This window comes from Neovison vison, chromosome 7 (genome assembly GCF_020171115.1).
Source record: "Neovison vison isolate M4711 chromosome 7, ASM_NN_V1, whole genome shotgun sequence".
NCBI lineage: Eukaryota > Metazoa > Chordata > Mammalia > Carnivora > Mustelidae > Neogale > Neogale vison.
Window position 1 is genome coordinate 30,512,103 of NC_058097.1, and position 16,156 is coordinate 30,528,258.

Here is a 16,156-nt window from a genome sequence, read left to right on the forward strand (position 1 = left end):
AAGTCCTAGCTTTCCAGGCTCCTCACTCTCAGCTTTCTGACATTTACCAAGTGCTTCTTCCATCTAAGACCATTTGCGGGGGGGGGGGGGCTCGTGTTGTCTCTCTTCTAACACAGCCCAGTCCCCCTAAAGCTCCTTTCTTCTGCCCTTAGAAGTAAAGAAACAGAAATTCAGAGCGGTGACATGAAGCAGCTTACCTGACGATCTTCAGCTTGTAAGTGACAGAACTGGAATTTGAACTTGGATCTCTCTGGCCCATTCCTTCACTCACACGTTGGACAAATATTTACTGAGCACCTACAAACCATGGGCCACCCCTTGCCCGGGGGCCAGAGGAAACCAGGTGGAACCAGTTGTGAAGCCAAAAGCTACATAAAGGGTGGAGAGGGGAGAGAGTGGTCGGGTCAGGAGGAGGGCACGTGCAAAGGCCCGGAGAAGAGAGTGAGGAGTCGGAGCAGCGTGCTTGGGGCTCAGTGAGGAGGGAGTCTGGAGAAGCAAACAGGAGCCAGTTCATACAGGAACTTGGATTTTACTGTAAATATCATTGGGGAGCCATTGGAGTTCTTTGAGTCTTAAAACTCTCCTGTTCTGACGCTAGAAGCCACGACAATGTACGAAACAGACATGCGTGGCCTGTTTTGGTGTCGCAGGGCTCACTGAAGTGTTACCTTGCCATTAGTACAGATGGAAAAGGTGGCTTTTTAGGTACAAACCCATTCCGTCTTCAAAACCCTGAAGCACACAGAGGCCCAGTGGCCGGTGCACGGTTCCGTGGCTAGCAAGTACCTCAGCTGGGATTTGAATTGTCCTTAAGACCAGTTCAGTGACTTACCTACTACCAACCCACAGCTACCATGGTAGGACTGGGGTTCAAAGCCACTTTGGTGACTCTCGAGATGAAGTGTTCTCCGTATTCGAGTCTTCCCACTCTTGACTCTGCCCAGTCTAAACATCTGCAGCCTCATGCCTGCCTTGAAGTCTTACCTGGTCTTGTTTCCAGTTTTTCCCTTGTAATTAACCTTGTCCATGTCAGACTATCTGTGTGCTCGGGGCTGGGTTTTCCATCTCTCTCTCCTTCTTCCTCCCAACAGACCTTGAAATTTAGTGCATTTCAAAGTGTTAAGATGGCCTTGGGGGCTCTCCAGGGCCTGGCTGCCTGCCATCTCCCCCAGCCTCCCCCCTCCCCACCGAGTCACAGACACCTCCCTGCGGCCACATTGGTCTCTGTGTTGTTCATGTAGGTCTGCGGCTTCGCATACTCTGTTCCCTCCGCCTGGGACGCCCTCTCCTTCCCCCTCCTTCCTCGGTTCAAGACTTGTTCCTCAGAGTGGAACAAGTTCCTCGTTCCCTTTTGGTTCTTCTAAATGAGCAGGTCATGGGTCAGTGTCACTCCCTGACTTGGCCCTTAGGTGGAGAAATGTTTTGCCCTCATCTCCCTTACTGGGTTGTCATCCCTTAAAAGCAATTAGAGTGTCTTCTACTTCTGCTTCTTGTCTTAGGAAAGGTAGATATATTCCCCAGACGTATGCTACTAGTTGGGATCTAGTAGGTACTGGGTTTAGAGTTGGTAAGGCCTTTTGCGGGGCGGGGGGGGGTGCATGGAGAAACCAGAATTACACCAAAGAGGTAACCACTTAGCCCTCGGTGCAGCACAACTGGCTTCTTTTTGTTGGTGTGTGTGTTTAAGGCAAATCAGGCCTTTCTTTCTCCATTCTCTGAATATTGGTGATGCTCGCCGGCCGGGCCCGTCCCAAAGATTGCTCCATTTTTGTTAAAAAGAAAGCTTGATTTGGGGAGCCTAGGAGCCTCTCCTCTGCTTCTAATTGTTTTTCTGATATTAAACAAGTGCAGTTGGGTTTGAGAGGGTGTTGTGGGTATTTTTTTTTTTCCCTTGCCACCTCTAACTAGTCCAGATGGTTATGCAATTTACAGACTCAAATGTGTCCAGATCATGAAAATCCAAAGGCCCCCGTGTTTGGGTAGAGTCCATATGTTTAGGCATTGTTGTCCCTTGTGTGGGTCCACAGAACTTGTTGAGAAATCTAGTAGTGGAACTTTCATTCCCTACTTGATCCAACTTAAGATGTTCCCATCCTTCCTTCTGCACATGAGGGTTGGGAGAGGGGCCAATGGTCCCATCATGGCTGGTTCCATTTTCCTGTAAGTGAGGACGTAAGAAGATATTGGAAATAATTGAGCCGAGCCTTTGTTGCTCTAAACAGAACAGCTCATGCCCCATCAACATTTCCGTGAGATGATCATCAGATGTCTGGAAAGGTTTATTAAAAAAAAAAAAATCCATATTTGTCTAAAAGGAATGAGGCTAGTCATCTTCAAATATTAGTGTGTCCTAGAATTCTTGAGAAGCTGGTTAAACATACAGATTCATGGGGCCCCGCCACCTAGAGATGCTGATACAGTAAACTTTGGGGAATCGAGTAATCCCCATTTTTTCGAGTAATCCCCATTTTTAACAGGCATCTGCTCAGCCTGGCCAATTGGCGTTCCCTGGCGCCCAGAGTTTGAGAAACTCTGACCTAGCCAATAAAGCAAACATTTTTTTAAAAAACAGTATTTTAAATCAGAAAAAAAAATCAACTGTCCTATTTATTTACTAAGTATTTAATACTGAAGATTCTTGCCCCTTTGATGTTAGGTTATTAGCTTTTTTTTCTCTGGATTCTCTGCCTGCAGACCCAAATCAGTGTGATTCCCTGCAGTGTGTTTTCAGCTACCTCCACTTCAGACTCCAACCCCACCCACCCAGGCCTCTATATCTTCTCTATAAAAGGGTTGGTGCATTTTCTAGAACAAAGCATTTTTTTTTTCAAGCTCAGTATCTCTATTGTTTAAAATATTAATATTATGAGAATATAGAACTCTTTCTTGTTTCTCCTTTTTCTCATAGGTGTGGTTAGTGCTGGAACCTGTGGGGATCGATGCCTGGTTTCTCCTTTGGCTTGAATTTCAGGTGCATAGACGGGGGCCGGGAGAGCAGGTCTGCATACCAGCATTTCCCATCTGGAAATTAATTTCTTTGTTGGTTCATTCAGTGCAGATTTGTTGAACACCTACTATTTATCAAGCTCTCTCCTTGGCACCGGGACATCAGCGCAAACAGCGCAACACATGGTTATCCTCATCAAATTTACTTCTAGTTGGGGGAGAAAGACAATAAACATGTTACGTGGAAAAGTGTTGCAGAAAAGAACAAGACGGGAAAGAGGAATAGAAAGTGGTGGTGGAGGAGGAGAGCTGCAGACATTTGATAGCGTAGTCACAGTATGACATCTGAGAAAAGCCTCCAAAGGACGGGAAGTGAGAGAGGCTTGAGGACATTGCTGGGGAGGATGGCTCAGGGAGAGGAAGCAGCTTGTACAAAGGCCCTGAGGTCAGAATGTGTCTGGGGTCCTGCAGGAACAACAGGGACGCCAACAGGGTTAAGGTAGGATAAGCAAGGGGGAGAACATTGTCTAAGGGTCAGAGAAGAAACGGGGAGCCATCGTGAAGTCTTGGCTTCTTCCCTGAGGGAGGAGGAAGCCATTGGAAATTCTGCGCCGAGGAGAGATGGGCTCTGACTTAGGTTTTCAAGGGATCTCTTTGGCTCTGTGCTGAGAACACACTGATGGGCAGCATGTTAGAGAAGGCAGGACCAGCTGGGAGGTGACCGCTGTGGCCCACGAGGGGGTGGGTGGCTTGGGCCTGGGTGACAAAGTGGTCAGCCGTGGGGGCATAACCGGAAAGATGAGCCAACGGAATCTTTGATGATTTGATGGGGGCAGGCAGAAAGAGTGGATTCAAGGAGGCATTGTGGCCTGAGTCACCGGAAGTGAGTCATCTCCCCATCAAAGGAGCTGGGGATGGCTGTGGGTGGAGCGGGTTTGGGGAGAAGATGAGGAATTCAGTTTCGTGCATAGGATCGAGCCTGCCTATTGACATCCAAATGCAAATGCTGTCGGCAGTTGGATAGATGAGTCTGGCACTCGGGAGATAATTATCTAGGAGTTTTTAGCATATGGAAAAGGCAAATAATATTTTTGAAAGTTTATTTCCTTAAAAAATTCTTGCTTTATATTTGAACCTGTTAATATATGTATGCATATGTATATGCATGTGTATAATTATACATATGTGTGTACATCAGCCTCTCTCTGTATTTAACTGTATATACATAATTAGCAGGCGTGTTTGTGCACGTCTGTGTACCATCACCCACTCATTATACCTCCTGGTCCATTGTTGGAAGTGTTTCGTGTCCAGGCTGTGGTCTTGTCCATAACCTTTGGCGTAGACCGTCTTGATTGCAGGTGCACCCGGTAATCGCCGGTATTTATTGTCATCTGTCCTACTGGACTTGCTGCGTTCACTCTTTGGGGCTGTCTACCTTGAGACAGACGACCGCTGCTGGAAACGGTGAAAACTGGGTTATCTGGGGGAAGTTCTTTTCCACGGGGGTAGGTAGCTGAGCTTTTGAGAGTGCGTGAACCATGCGAGTGAGCGGGATTCTGCCCTTCCCTTCACGTGACCGTGCTTGGCCCGCTGGAGCCACGATGGCCCGGTTCGTTTGGGTAAGCAACTTGACCGACATCCTTACTGAGGCATCACATTGGATGGTGTTTGCTAACAGATGTAATGGGGAAAAAAGAAAAGAGAATTCGAAGGATTATCTTTTTTTTTTTTTTTTAAAGGATTACGTTTGTGCCATTTAGCTGTTTGATACCCGGTAGTTAATGCCGCTTTATTAGAAGCCCATACAATTCTTCACATGGGCGTCAAAATAATTTCAGGAGAAATGATGCTGTGTGGACTCATCGGGCTGAAGTATTTTGTCTTGTGATTACAGATGGGTTTTTGTCTGTGCTGCTCTACTTTCTTCCAGGCCTTTTGCTGGACAAGCTAGAATTAACAATCTCCATTAATTTACTTTGGCACTTCACACGGTGAGACAGGCCATGAACACGATGGTTTCTAATAAATTTTTTTAGAAATCCTGCAATGCTCCCTTTTAATTGATGTCCTTCATAAATTGTATTTGCCGAAGCTGTAATTATTCATCAAGCAGCCAAAGCAAATCTACCTCCAGGTACAATGAAGATGTTCTTTTGTGAAATTATTAAGATACAGAAGTTCGACAGGCAGAGTAATTTAGTTCTGCTTTATAATTATATCTTTGGGGATTATATCTTTGGGGATCACATCTATTAGAGCCTATCAAAGTGGAAAGGACCGATCATCCCCAGTGTACTTCATAAATGCCCCTGCCTTGTAGTGACCATTTTCCCCAAGATAGAAGCCCTTGGAAACCATTGGAATTGGACTCTCTTTCACAATGTTTTTATACGCTCTTTGCCGCGGGTAACTCCGTTTCACCCGATGTTCATTTAGTTTATTTGAAATATTTTGTTTTGACTCCTGAAATCACATTATAAAACCTTATATTGGTTGAGTTAGGGATCTTCCAAGGAATATCCCTGAACAGCTACTATCTAGAAAGTTCGGAAATCATCCAATTAAATGACCCGGAATGCCTAATTTTTAGAAATTCTTACTCAGGTGATTCACAAAATGCGTGAAGTTTACCGTGGTACAAAATGAGGATATTAGCTTTGGTAAGGATTCAGGGAAAATAAAAGAGTATTGTCAGTAAAGGCTTTGGAACAAGGTTTCCCAGAGTGTTCCCACAGACTGTTGCGGGGGAATGCAAAAGCAGCATCCCATGGCAATTTGGGGAAAGGGGGAGGGTTTACCATCTCCCACTTAAAGAAAAATATAAGCTTCATCCGGATAGGAACTTTGTCACCTTCCTCACCATTTTGTGGCCAGTGCCTTGCACACAGGAGGTGCATAAGTAAATGTTTGTTGAATGAATGAGCTGCAGGACTTCTCAGAACATTGAACCTGGTGTGGTGGACACTGTGGCTCATCAAAGAGGGGCAGTGGTCTGCAGCCTTTCTCAAACTTAAGATCCTTGGAACTCTTCCCTTCAGGAGCATTTTCCCAGAATGAGGTGCCTGGAAGTACCTCCCGGGAAATTCTGGCCCTGAGTAAAACTGATGAAAATGGAGTCTTAACCTTGAATTGATCATTGAGTGAAATAGTCAAGGTTTTGTGGCCCTTGGAACATAAGTGATACATACTATGAGGCAAGAGGGATGCCAGACTCCTATGCTTACATCTATGATTTTGGCCATTGACCTTTAGAAGCCTCAGTCTGTTTATCTACTAAATAGGGATAATAATGACTTTTTTTCCTAACTTGTGCTGGGGTAAACAAATTGCATTTAGTCACACTTGGGGAAGTTAAAGGAAGTAATGTATGTAGAGGGTTTCTCATGGTAATTATTATTATTACTATCATTATTGTCTCAATATCATCATAAAAAAATGATGAAATTGCTCCAGGCAAAATGTGTGATTATGAGACACTGAAGTTCAAAAAAAATTGTGATCAATCTTTCTAAATAGCCTTCCAACAAACATTGGAATGTTTATAATATGCTGGGCATTGTTGTTGATTTTGGGGGGAAACAGTAGTGAATGCAGTGAAGGCCCCTTTCCTCATGGACCTAGGGATTTTTTGTAATATATTGTGTTTATCGATGTCGCTGTCTCTTAGAACATAAAGTAAATTTAATTGTACACAATTCAGTTAAAGTTAATTGTTCCGAGGTCATTATATTAGAGATCTGCCCCAAAGGATCACTTTTTCTCTCAGAATCAGATCTGTTCATACACAAAACAAGTAGAGGAGGATTCATAGGTCACATTTTAAAATGAAACAAATTAAATTAAGCTAGTGTTACCAGATAAGGTAAATCAGATGGAAAGTGGCATCCTTTTCACCCTGATCAGTTTAACCACACTGTAGAGTGGCCAAATTTAGCAAGTAAAAATACAGAGTGGCCTGTTATAGTTGAATCGCAGATAGAGAACACTTTTTTTTTAGTATAAGTATATCCCAAATAGTGCATGGTACATACTTACATTTGAAGTTCTTCATTTGAAAACCAAATTTAACTGGGTACCCTCTGTTAAGCTACTCTACCACGCTGAACCAGGGGCCCAGCCACCTGTGCAAGAGAGAGAGAGAAGCCGTTCATTCCCCACCTAAGTCAATATTTGCGGCATCTTTGTAGGGGAGGTATTTTTTTTTTTTTTTAACCCCACACTGAACGGAAAACCTTCGCTTCTATTTGAAATGATTTATAACTGTTCCCGCCTGATCGCCAAGGGTTTCCAAATTAAAAGCCATTAATTAAGGCCTTATATAGATACAAAAGATATGCAAGGAGTGCTTTGTAATTCCAGCCCCGTACTTCAGGTGAGAGCTTTTCAAATTATGTGGACCACTGGAGCCACCTGCTTGACTAAACGCAGCGCGGCGGGCCTGTGGCTCATCAGCACACCGCGGTGCCAGCGTTGTTACTGATTTTTCTCATTTCTCCAGGGCAAATACTAATTAATGGATACAATTCACAGCTGATTAGCTGTAGTTTCTTCAGTAATTACATTCGCAGACTAACTGTTCAGAAGAGGATTTCTAACCCAGTTCTTACTTCACTCTAAGCTTAATTTGTTTTTTGAATTGTTTAGGCCCTTAGTTTAATAGCCATTTTATTTTTCTTTGTTGTTTTAGGTGCTATTTGATAATAAGTGAGTTTAATCTTAAAAAAAAAATTACTCTCTGATAATGAGCTGCTTTCCTTAAATGGATTTCTAATTCCCCAGCAAAACCTACATTTAAATAACGTTAAAGCTGGGATGCAGGCTGCCGGGCTATCTGGGGAGGCGGGACGGGTGCCTGGAATTTACGTCATGACCCAGGTTCTCAGAAAATACCCAAAAAGAACGTTCGGAAGGGAGGCCTTGAGATTTTATCCTAGCATCATTAACTCATGGAAAATTCCAAGACAGAAACCTATGCTTTTTCTTGCATATAACTAACATTGTAGAAAAATGGGGGAAAGATGTCGGTGTCTGGGGAGGGGGGCGGCAGTGCACGGGTACCTGCTCCCATATGTACTTTTCTTAATCTTAAAATTGTTTTTAAACCCCTGTGTTGAAATACAGTGGACACACAACAAACTGTGCATAGTTCACGTAGACGCCTTTGTGAGTCTGGACACAAGTACACGTGGGTGAAAGCATCCCCTCATGTTTTTGGTATCACATGCCTACAGAGAAACCAGATAAAGGTCTTTCTTAAGTGCTAACAAATACATCTTTCAGAAATCCTTATAAAGATGTTTATCCAAATGAATCTGAGGGCTCATTGTGTGAGTATGTATTTAGGGGTCGTTTTCCAGGGTGGGATTTTGCTTCCGTAGACCAGAGTGGCATTCCGGAGCCATTAGAGCCTTTCGTGTAAATCCCGCTTAGTTCTTGGATCCCTGACATGATAAACTGTAGCACATCAATCCCGCGTCTGTGCGCGGATCTTACAGGTTGAGTCAGGGGCTGAGAGCCCCCTAGAATTGTTGAGGGGAGGATTATGTGGGTCTTCCGTGTCTATATTTATTCTCTGCATTTACCTGTCCATGTATCTGTATTTCTCTCTCTCTTTCTCCTCTCACTCCTTGGGAAAGTTACGCTTTTACTTTAAGTAATTAACTAGCTCTGTTTACGTTAGAGAATGGGCATATACATTTCATCCTTTGGAGGCCAAACCTGCGTGTTATTTGATGCACTGAAGGCAGGAAACAATACGCGTTATAAAAAAAAAAGAAGGGCATTTTTCCACCATGGAAAGATGATGAAAATAATATAGCAACAAATAATTACGCTCATGGAAAGTTTCCACATTGCCAGACTGATAACGAAATGTTTAAAGCAACAAAACGTGCCTACTTATACCATCTGAACCTGAAAATACATTTCTGGCAAAATCCAAGTTTTACATTTTGATAACAGGTCTGTCGCAGTAAAGAGCTTATGTCTGAAATGCTGATACAGTCTTATTTGTGATGGTATGAATAGGCTATTGTGTTAGGGAATTAAAAAAAATTGCTGTGTTCATAGGATCCCGCTTATTTTTTAAACCTCTTTGCACTTAATGTTACATTGAGAGATTAAATATCTCTCAGTGTTTTCAACAGCTCTGATGGACACAGATATCGTTTTCAACTCTGTTTGGAGATTAAAAAAAAAATTCTTTCGTCTCATTATTTATTTATATTCATGCCACACCCCATTCACAAGAAAATAGAATTTGAGTCCCGAGAATTGAATTCTATTCCCTTTATTTCACATTTTAACCTCCTCACACTTGTGACATCTGTTCCTGAAAAGGACGCTGCGAAATCCCAACATGCTCTAAAAATGTGTCAAGGTGATTTTCTTGGGAACTTTGCCTTCCGCTCTCTGACAAAGGCCGGTTCAGCAAGCCACACCCACTCGTGGCCAGTTGGCCAAATGTTTGTCCATCGTCTCCCTTCGTGGCCCGTCTTGATGAGGAGCACCATTTTCTAGAATTTCCAAGTTAGCTGAACTCTGTGCTCTCTTTCCTGAGAGAAGCAGCCGAAAGCACGTAGCACAGAGCCTCTGTCCCAGGCCCCATTTGGTCTGAGGAAAACCACTCTTATATCTTTTGACACCGCCGTTCTTGCCAAATCCCATCTGAGTATTAAGGAAACCATCAGGATTCTTTATTTTTCTGCATATTAACGTAAAACAATCTGTTTTCTTTCAGTTCGGGAGTAACAATAATTACATGAACATGGCTGAGGCAAACAGTGCTTTCTTTGCAGCCAGTGAGGTAGGTGTCTGCCTTCATATGTCTGTTCATGTTTTGTGTGCCATTTAGATGGTTTAAAAGGCTTGCAGGGAAAAAGCAAAGGATCGAATTTATCTCTCTTATGTGGTGCAAGGTAATGACTCTGGAGGAGAAACGAGAAAAACCTTTTGGAAAAGAAAATGACCTGACAAGTCTATCACTTGTCCAGAGGCTGTTACCAACGTTAGTAATTCACACACATCTCTTGATGCAAAGAAATGCTCATGCAAACGAAAGTGAATACATAAGAAAGTACATAAAATCTATCTTCTCAAATGGGTATCTGAGCAAATCAAGTGGTGATTTTAAAACTTAGGGTGGGGGGCGCTGGGGTGGCTCAGTGGGTTAAAGCCTCTACCTTTGGCTCCGGTCATGATCCCAAGGTCCTGGGATCGAGCCCCACGTCGGGCTCTCTGCTCAGCAGGGAGCCTGCTTCCTCCTCTCTCTCTGCCTGCCTCTCAGCCTACCTGTGGTCTTTATCTGTCAAATAAATAAATAAATAAAAATCTTTAAAAAAAAAAAAAAACTTAGGGTGGAAATGACTTTCAATAGAAAATACTTCAACTTGGCTGAGCTCTGGAGATAATTTCATTAAGATGCCCTGGTTGGGGAAAGGATGAGGGAGGGTAGTATTATGGTTTCTTGGGTCTTCAGGAGAGTGATATGAAGCGAGTGTTTTGTTTTCTCGTTAGAGTCCCCATAGCCTATTACAGTGCCTGGCACTTAGTAGGTGTTCAATGAATAGAGATAGAATGAATGAATGAAAGGATATGTTCCAAGACTTGGCCATGGGGGGAAAAACTGGGTGGCAGACTTGAGAGGCAGCACCACGTAGGCTCTGGGTCTGTCTAGAACGTACTGGAACAAAGGGATCAAACGTCTTCCTGTTGCTGTTTTTACTACATGCCCTGCTTACTGTCCTATGGCTGTTTTCTGTGCTCACTGGCTGGCCCTCAAGAAAAACCTCAATCTTGACGAGATCAAGAAAACAGTTTCCTAAAACGAAAAAAAAAAAAAAAAAAAAAAAGGCAAACTGTGAGATACCAGATTTTTAAACAAGAACACACAGGTGAAAGTGGTCCAAATGGGACATTTCCTCCTGGGGTTCCTATAATAAAAAGTCTTCATTTTCCCAAATACATTCTCAAATATAGGAAACTGAACTAACTTGACCCCAGAGGATGAAAATCATAATGGCTTTGTAAATGATCTCGGTACAGGGAAGCAAGTGGTACGAAAGAAATTAACTTGGAGAAATTAGAAAAAAATGAGGAATCAAGAATTAAGGGTATTCGTAGATGAATCATTTTTCCCAGTGACCATCCTCTCTCTCACCAAGAAGACGGCCCAGATAAGGGATATTGTCTGGCACTAGCTGCTGTGTTGTTTGTGATAATGAACACAAACCCCATCTGTAAGGACAACATGATGTTTCATTCTGTAGGATTTTTTTCCCTACATTTGAATCAAACATTGATGAAAGCTCTACTGCCAGCAGCTGTTCAGAGACAATTTAATTCCAGCTGTGATAATTCACCGTGTCAGACATTGGCTGTTATATGTTGATACAACAGTTCTCGGGATTTGCATTTTTATCAAAAGGAACAAATGTTTTGAACATTTCAGTACAGATGGTATTTAACCATGTACATACTATTTTAACATGTTCAAGGTAAACACTTGAAGAGTCCGTATCTGTGAGAAGGAATCATGTTGGCTCTCCATGATGAACCTGATACCGGTCATACGGCAGGGCTGCAAAAGTCTGTCTTTTTTTGTCGGTGGTGGGACCGTACATAGTTATTGTAGCTTTTCAGACATACCCAGTGTTTGCACCTTCTCGTTTCTCTAAGGAATGCTTAACTTTATTGTTCATATATTACCTCTTTTTAAAAGTGTTTCAAGATCTTAGCATTTTTTTGGTTATTTATGATAATGTCGTTTTATTATATTGTTTTGCTAGGTTATGCTCTAGTAATGGACCCGAGTCTTCCTTAAAATTAATTTTTTTTACATTACCCCACAGGGACATATTACACGTAAGACATCTCTCTGTCCCTTAACAAAAATAAAGACAAAAGCCTCTTTAATTTTGACCGCCTAGCAGAAGACATGCTTTACGTTAGAGTTTAAGACCTGATCTTATGCAATGATTTTGCCGTACATCTTTTCTTGAACAAAAAATAAAGCCCAAGTAAATGTTAATGCACCACATTATAGCATGTGCCTAATTTCCCAATCATTGCATTAAAAGTAAATTTATTTGGTTTTTTAACATTTTAATGAGTGCAAAGTAATTCAGGCAGACTTTAGGTTTGAATGCTGGAAAGTCGAAATTGTGCCTGAAACCAATTCCCTTCCCATAGATACTGCCCTGTAGATAACACCACGGGGACTCAGATACTCCGAGTTGGAAATTCACACATTTGCTTTATGTTTTCTGTCTGTGTCATGATTACCCTGACCATTTTTAAAGTACTTTAAATATTTATTGAAATAATATTTCAAGTGTTAATTACAGTGGTAATGAAAACAGCCAAATGCCACATATCAAGAATGAGTGTTTATCCGTATTGTTAATGTGATATGTTAGATTTCATTAAGCAGTAATGGGGTAGCAAATGAGTCACAAATTACAGTTGCATCTGTTACTAGACCACATTAGTGCCAAAGTAACGGCAAATGCCAGCTATAGGGCTATGTTCATTAGCCAACCACGTTTGTGGCCAATCTATCCCTTTGTGTTTGAGAACTCGGGGTACCATAGTCAGACATTGATATCTTTTGGGGGGGTCAGGATTAGAATAAGTATGTCAAAGAATCTCATACTCCATCCTAGCTTTCAAATATCTGTTTATGCTCTCATGTTTTGCATATATAGCAAATCTGCTAGGGACCTCAAGATGTTCACTTGTGCCACCGTAGCCTCCCATAGCTTGTGACCTCTTTATTTCTGGGAAGATACAACGAACAATGGACAGATCCTATATGGGGAATGGTTTTGTTTTTTTTTTTTTCCTTGAGTTTGTTGCTATTTTCTCACAAGTGATTATTAAGTTCTAGTATCATTAATAGTTTGAGGAGTGATGGTTTGTAGCTCTTAATTAGTTCTCTAAACCAGTTGTCGCAGATTCAAATTACCTTGCATCAGTTAATTCTTCAAAAAAAAAAAAATGCTACTAGTAATGGATGATACCTTTGATCCTCTGAGCTAGGAACAAAAAATATTTGACCCCTTCACCCCGCCAAAACGAATATCCTGGATATTAGTCTTCCACCCCAACCCCACCAAATCCAAGTTCTAGTTTAAGAAAGGTGGTTAGCTTGATAGAACATGGCAGCCCTGGTTTGCATCCAAATACCCAGTTTTCAGACACTCTCTTTAAGACTCGAAGTAGCAATGAAGAATATACTGTTATTATTTCCTTAGGTCTTGAGAAATAACACTTTTCCGAGTAAGTGAGCAACCTCAGTCGATTCAGTACGTCGGTATCAGTGTATTTCTGTGCTCATTCTCTAGGTTTTTTTTTGTTTGGTTTTGTCTTTTTGTTTGTTTTGTTTTAAGTGGAGCCCAACATGGGGCTTGAACTCAAAATCCCGAGATCAAGACTTGGCTGAGATCAAGACTCATGATTAACCAGCTGTGCCCCGCAGGCACCCCTATAGATAGTCTTTCGAAGTTGAAGACTGCCAGAAGTGTTCTGATGGATACATATTAAAATCATCATGAAAGAAAAGAACTCTCCCTATAGTTTAAATAAAAGCCCTGGGACCTTCTAATATATGCTCCGATAATCCTTATATAAAATTTTGTATTATAAACCGTAACAATTTCCATAGAAGCCTTCACTGCGCTTGGGAGTAGACCAATAAGGAAATTAAAAAAGCTCACCCCAAATTTAATATTACGTGTTTTATATGTTGTGGCAGAAAGTAAATATGTGTAATGTTCACTTCCGGATTAATGTTGTGTGTGCGCACCACAAAATCGTCAGCATTTTATGAAGCATGTGGATAATGTAAGCGGTTTGAGCTGTTTCGCTAACATATCAATAAAGTGGCAATTTGTTATATAGCCAAGTCTAATGTCGCTGATGCTCTCACTAACAACAAAGACAGATGTTGCTAATTAAGTACGCATTAAAAAACTGTTAATACTGATACTCCATTAAAACCATATGATAATGAGACTTAAATCTTTAATCAGAACGATCAGCAAAACTTTATATATGGAAATCTGTGTTTAAGATGTTTTCATTTGAGAAATAAATATTTGGCCTAGCTATGCAGTGTTATCATGCAAAATCTTTCTTTTTCCCTCTAAGGAGAAATAAGACGTAGGAAGAGAATATGAAGATGTCTCTATTTTGTTTCCTTTTAGCAGACATTCCATACGCCAAGCCTTGGGGATGAGGAGTTTGAGATCCCCCCTATCACGCCTCCTCCAGAGTCAGACCCCGCCCTGGGCATGCCCGATGTTCTTCTACCCTTTCAAGGCCTCAGTGATCCATTGCCTTCCCAGGGAAGTGAGTTCACACCCCAGTTTCCCCCTCAAAGCCTGGATCTTCCTTCCATTACAATCTCAAGAAATCTCGTGGAACAAGATGGCGTGCTTCATAGCAGTGGGTTGCATATGGTAGGTGCTACCTTTATTGCCTGAAAGTGTTTTTTTTTTAATTGTTTCCTCTTCTCATGATAAAGACCTGAGAATGCACGTTCTGAAAGGGGCTTCTGCCCATCTGCCGAAGGACCTGAGGATTATTCTTCCCGGTGCCATTTAAACACAGAGGCGAGAGGGTTATGGGTTTATTAACGATCACATGAAGGAGGATGACCCAGCAAGATCCTTCTGATCTGAGATGATTTTCAACAAGTCTGATCCGTTGGTTGGGAAGTAGGCAGTCTTCCCTTGGCTTTGGTCTAACACAGAGATGTACTTGAGTCGGAAGTTTGCCCAGGAGAGATTTTAGAAATGGAGGCCCTTACCGGGTACCTAGGCCTTTTGCATTCGTTGGATTATAACATAATGTTTATGCTACATGATTTGCTCCTACCTCAAATGAAATATCAAACTGTGATACAGAGAAAGGGAAAAAGAGTAATTGCTCATAGCCAGCAGAGGAAAACATAGAGTCGGTTATTGTGTGAAATATACCTAATTGTGTTATTTATTGTCATAAACATGGACTAAGGCACTCCAGAGAGCCAAAATCACTAATGCAATAATTTTGGTTCTGTTTTTCTTAGTGTGCAATTATAGTCAGCAATCACCAGAGTAAATCTGCTTAAGTATTTTAAAGTCTTCTGCTGGGATTGGTTTTTTCTTCCATCATACTGTATATAATACATTTGTGTCTATCTAGGTGAGGTACTAAGCAGACGTCTTAAAACAAGATTAATGGTTTATAGGGCTTTTTTTTTTTTTTAACCCTGCTAAAATGAAACAGATGTGTTGGTATAACAAAAAACAAATCCTATTTCTTGTTTACATATTTCTCTGCACATTAGGACCATGCCAGTGATGTTTATTGGTTTCATTGTTAATTCCCCAGATAACAACAGATGATTGCAAAATATATAGTGGATTAACGGCGCAAAGATTCAGCGTGCTCTCTGAGATATAAGATTACTTTCCCAAATAGGATTGCGGCAACATAATTTTCTTTGCTTGTGATCTTTTGTGTTTGAGCTGAACATCAGGGCTGTTATTTTTACTTTTTTTTTTTGTCAGAAAAGAATGCAGCGAACAGTCGGGAAATGGTCATTAAGTATTCATAAACGTCCCTTGCCATCGCAAATAATTGTTTCCTGTGGACTTTCTTAACATTGCTGTCCCTTTGACACTGGAATGGAGGGTTCTGTCCTCTGTTCTTCTACAATCAGCCTTGTAGTGCTGTGCCCAGAAACTCATGAAAATAAAAAGGGTGTTTAGTCACCAGGGGAGTTTACCGGGGTTCGCCATTATTCACAGATGCTCAGCGAGGCTCATTTCAGTTGCAGAAATAGTTAAAAGACCATATAATGCATGCTAAAATGTGTATTTTATTAAATTGGTAAATATTTATTAATAATATAAGAATCTGCCTTTAAATTAAACATCTGATGAATTACCTTGCCTTAACGCTCTAAAACTGTTATTGCTGCTATAAAAAAGTGTAAAGGAGGCATTTTGACTATGAAATTTCATTTCATGGTCAATTGAATTTACTATATTGGAAAGAACTAAAGATGGAATCATAAAATAATTATGATATTCACATACACTTAAAGAACAATGCTTTCACGGACTGGCCTTGGGAGAGAGGACTCAATTTTTAATGCTTCTTTTGTAATGTATTGCTAATCACTAAAGCAGTTGAATTATTTCATTGATTTTTAAAAGGA

At 41.3% G+C, this 16,156-nt stretch overlaps 1 protein-coding gene across 4 annotated transcripts in view; it reads left to right on the forward strand.

Annotated features, from left to right (window-relative positions):
- The window catches only part of TOX3 (TOX high mobility group box family member 3), a 109,804-nt gene that overhangs the window by 69,752 nt on the left and 23,896 nt on the right, over positions 1–16,156 (forward strand). For 2 of the 4 annotated variants that reach the window (XM_044256158.1, XM_044256157.1), the window contains exons 2-3: positions 9,689–9,754; positions 14,154–14,408. In XM_044256158.1, coding sequence (XP_044112093.1) covers positions 9,710–9,754; positions 14,154–14,408 — 300 coding nt within the window. In that variant the 5' untranslated portion in view covers positions 9,689–9,709. Of the gene's footprint in view, positions 1–9,632; positions 9,755–14,153; positions 14,409–16,156 lie in introns of those variants that run through there. The other 2 variants (XM_044256159.1, XM_044256160.1) reach the window with 2 other exon arrangements.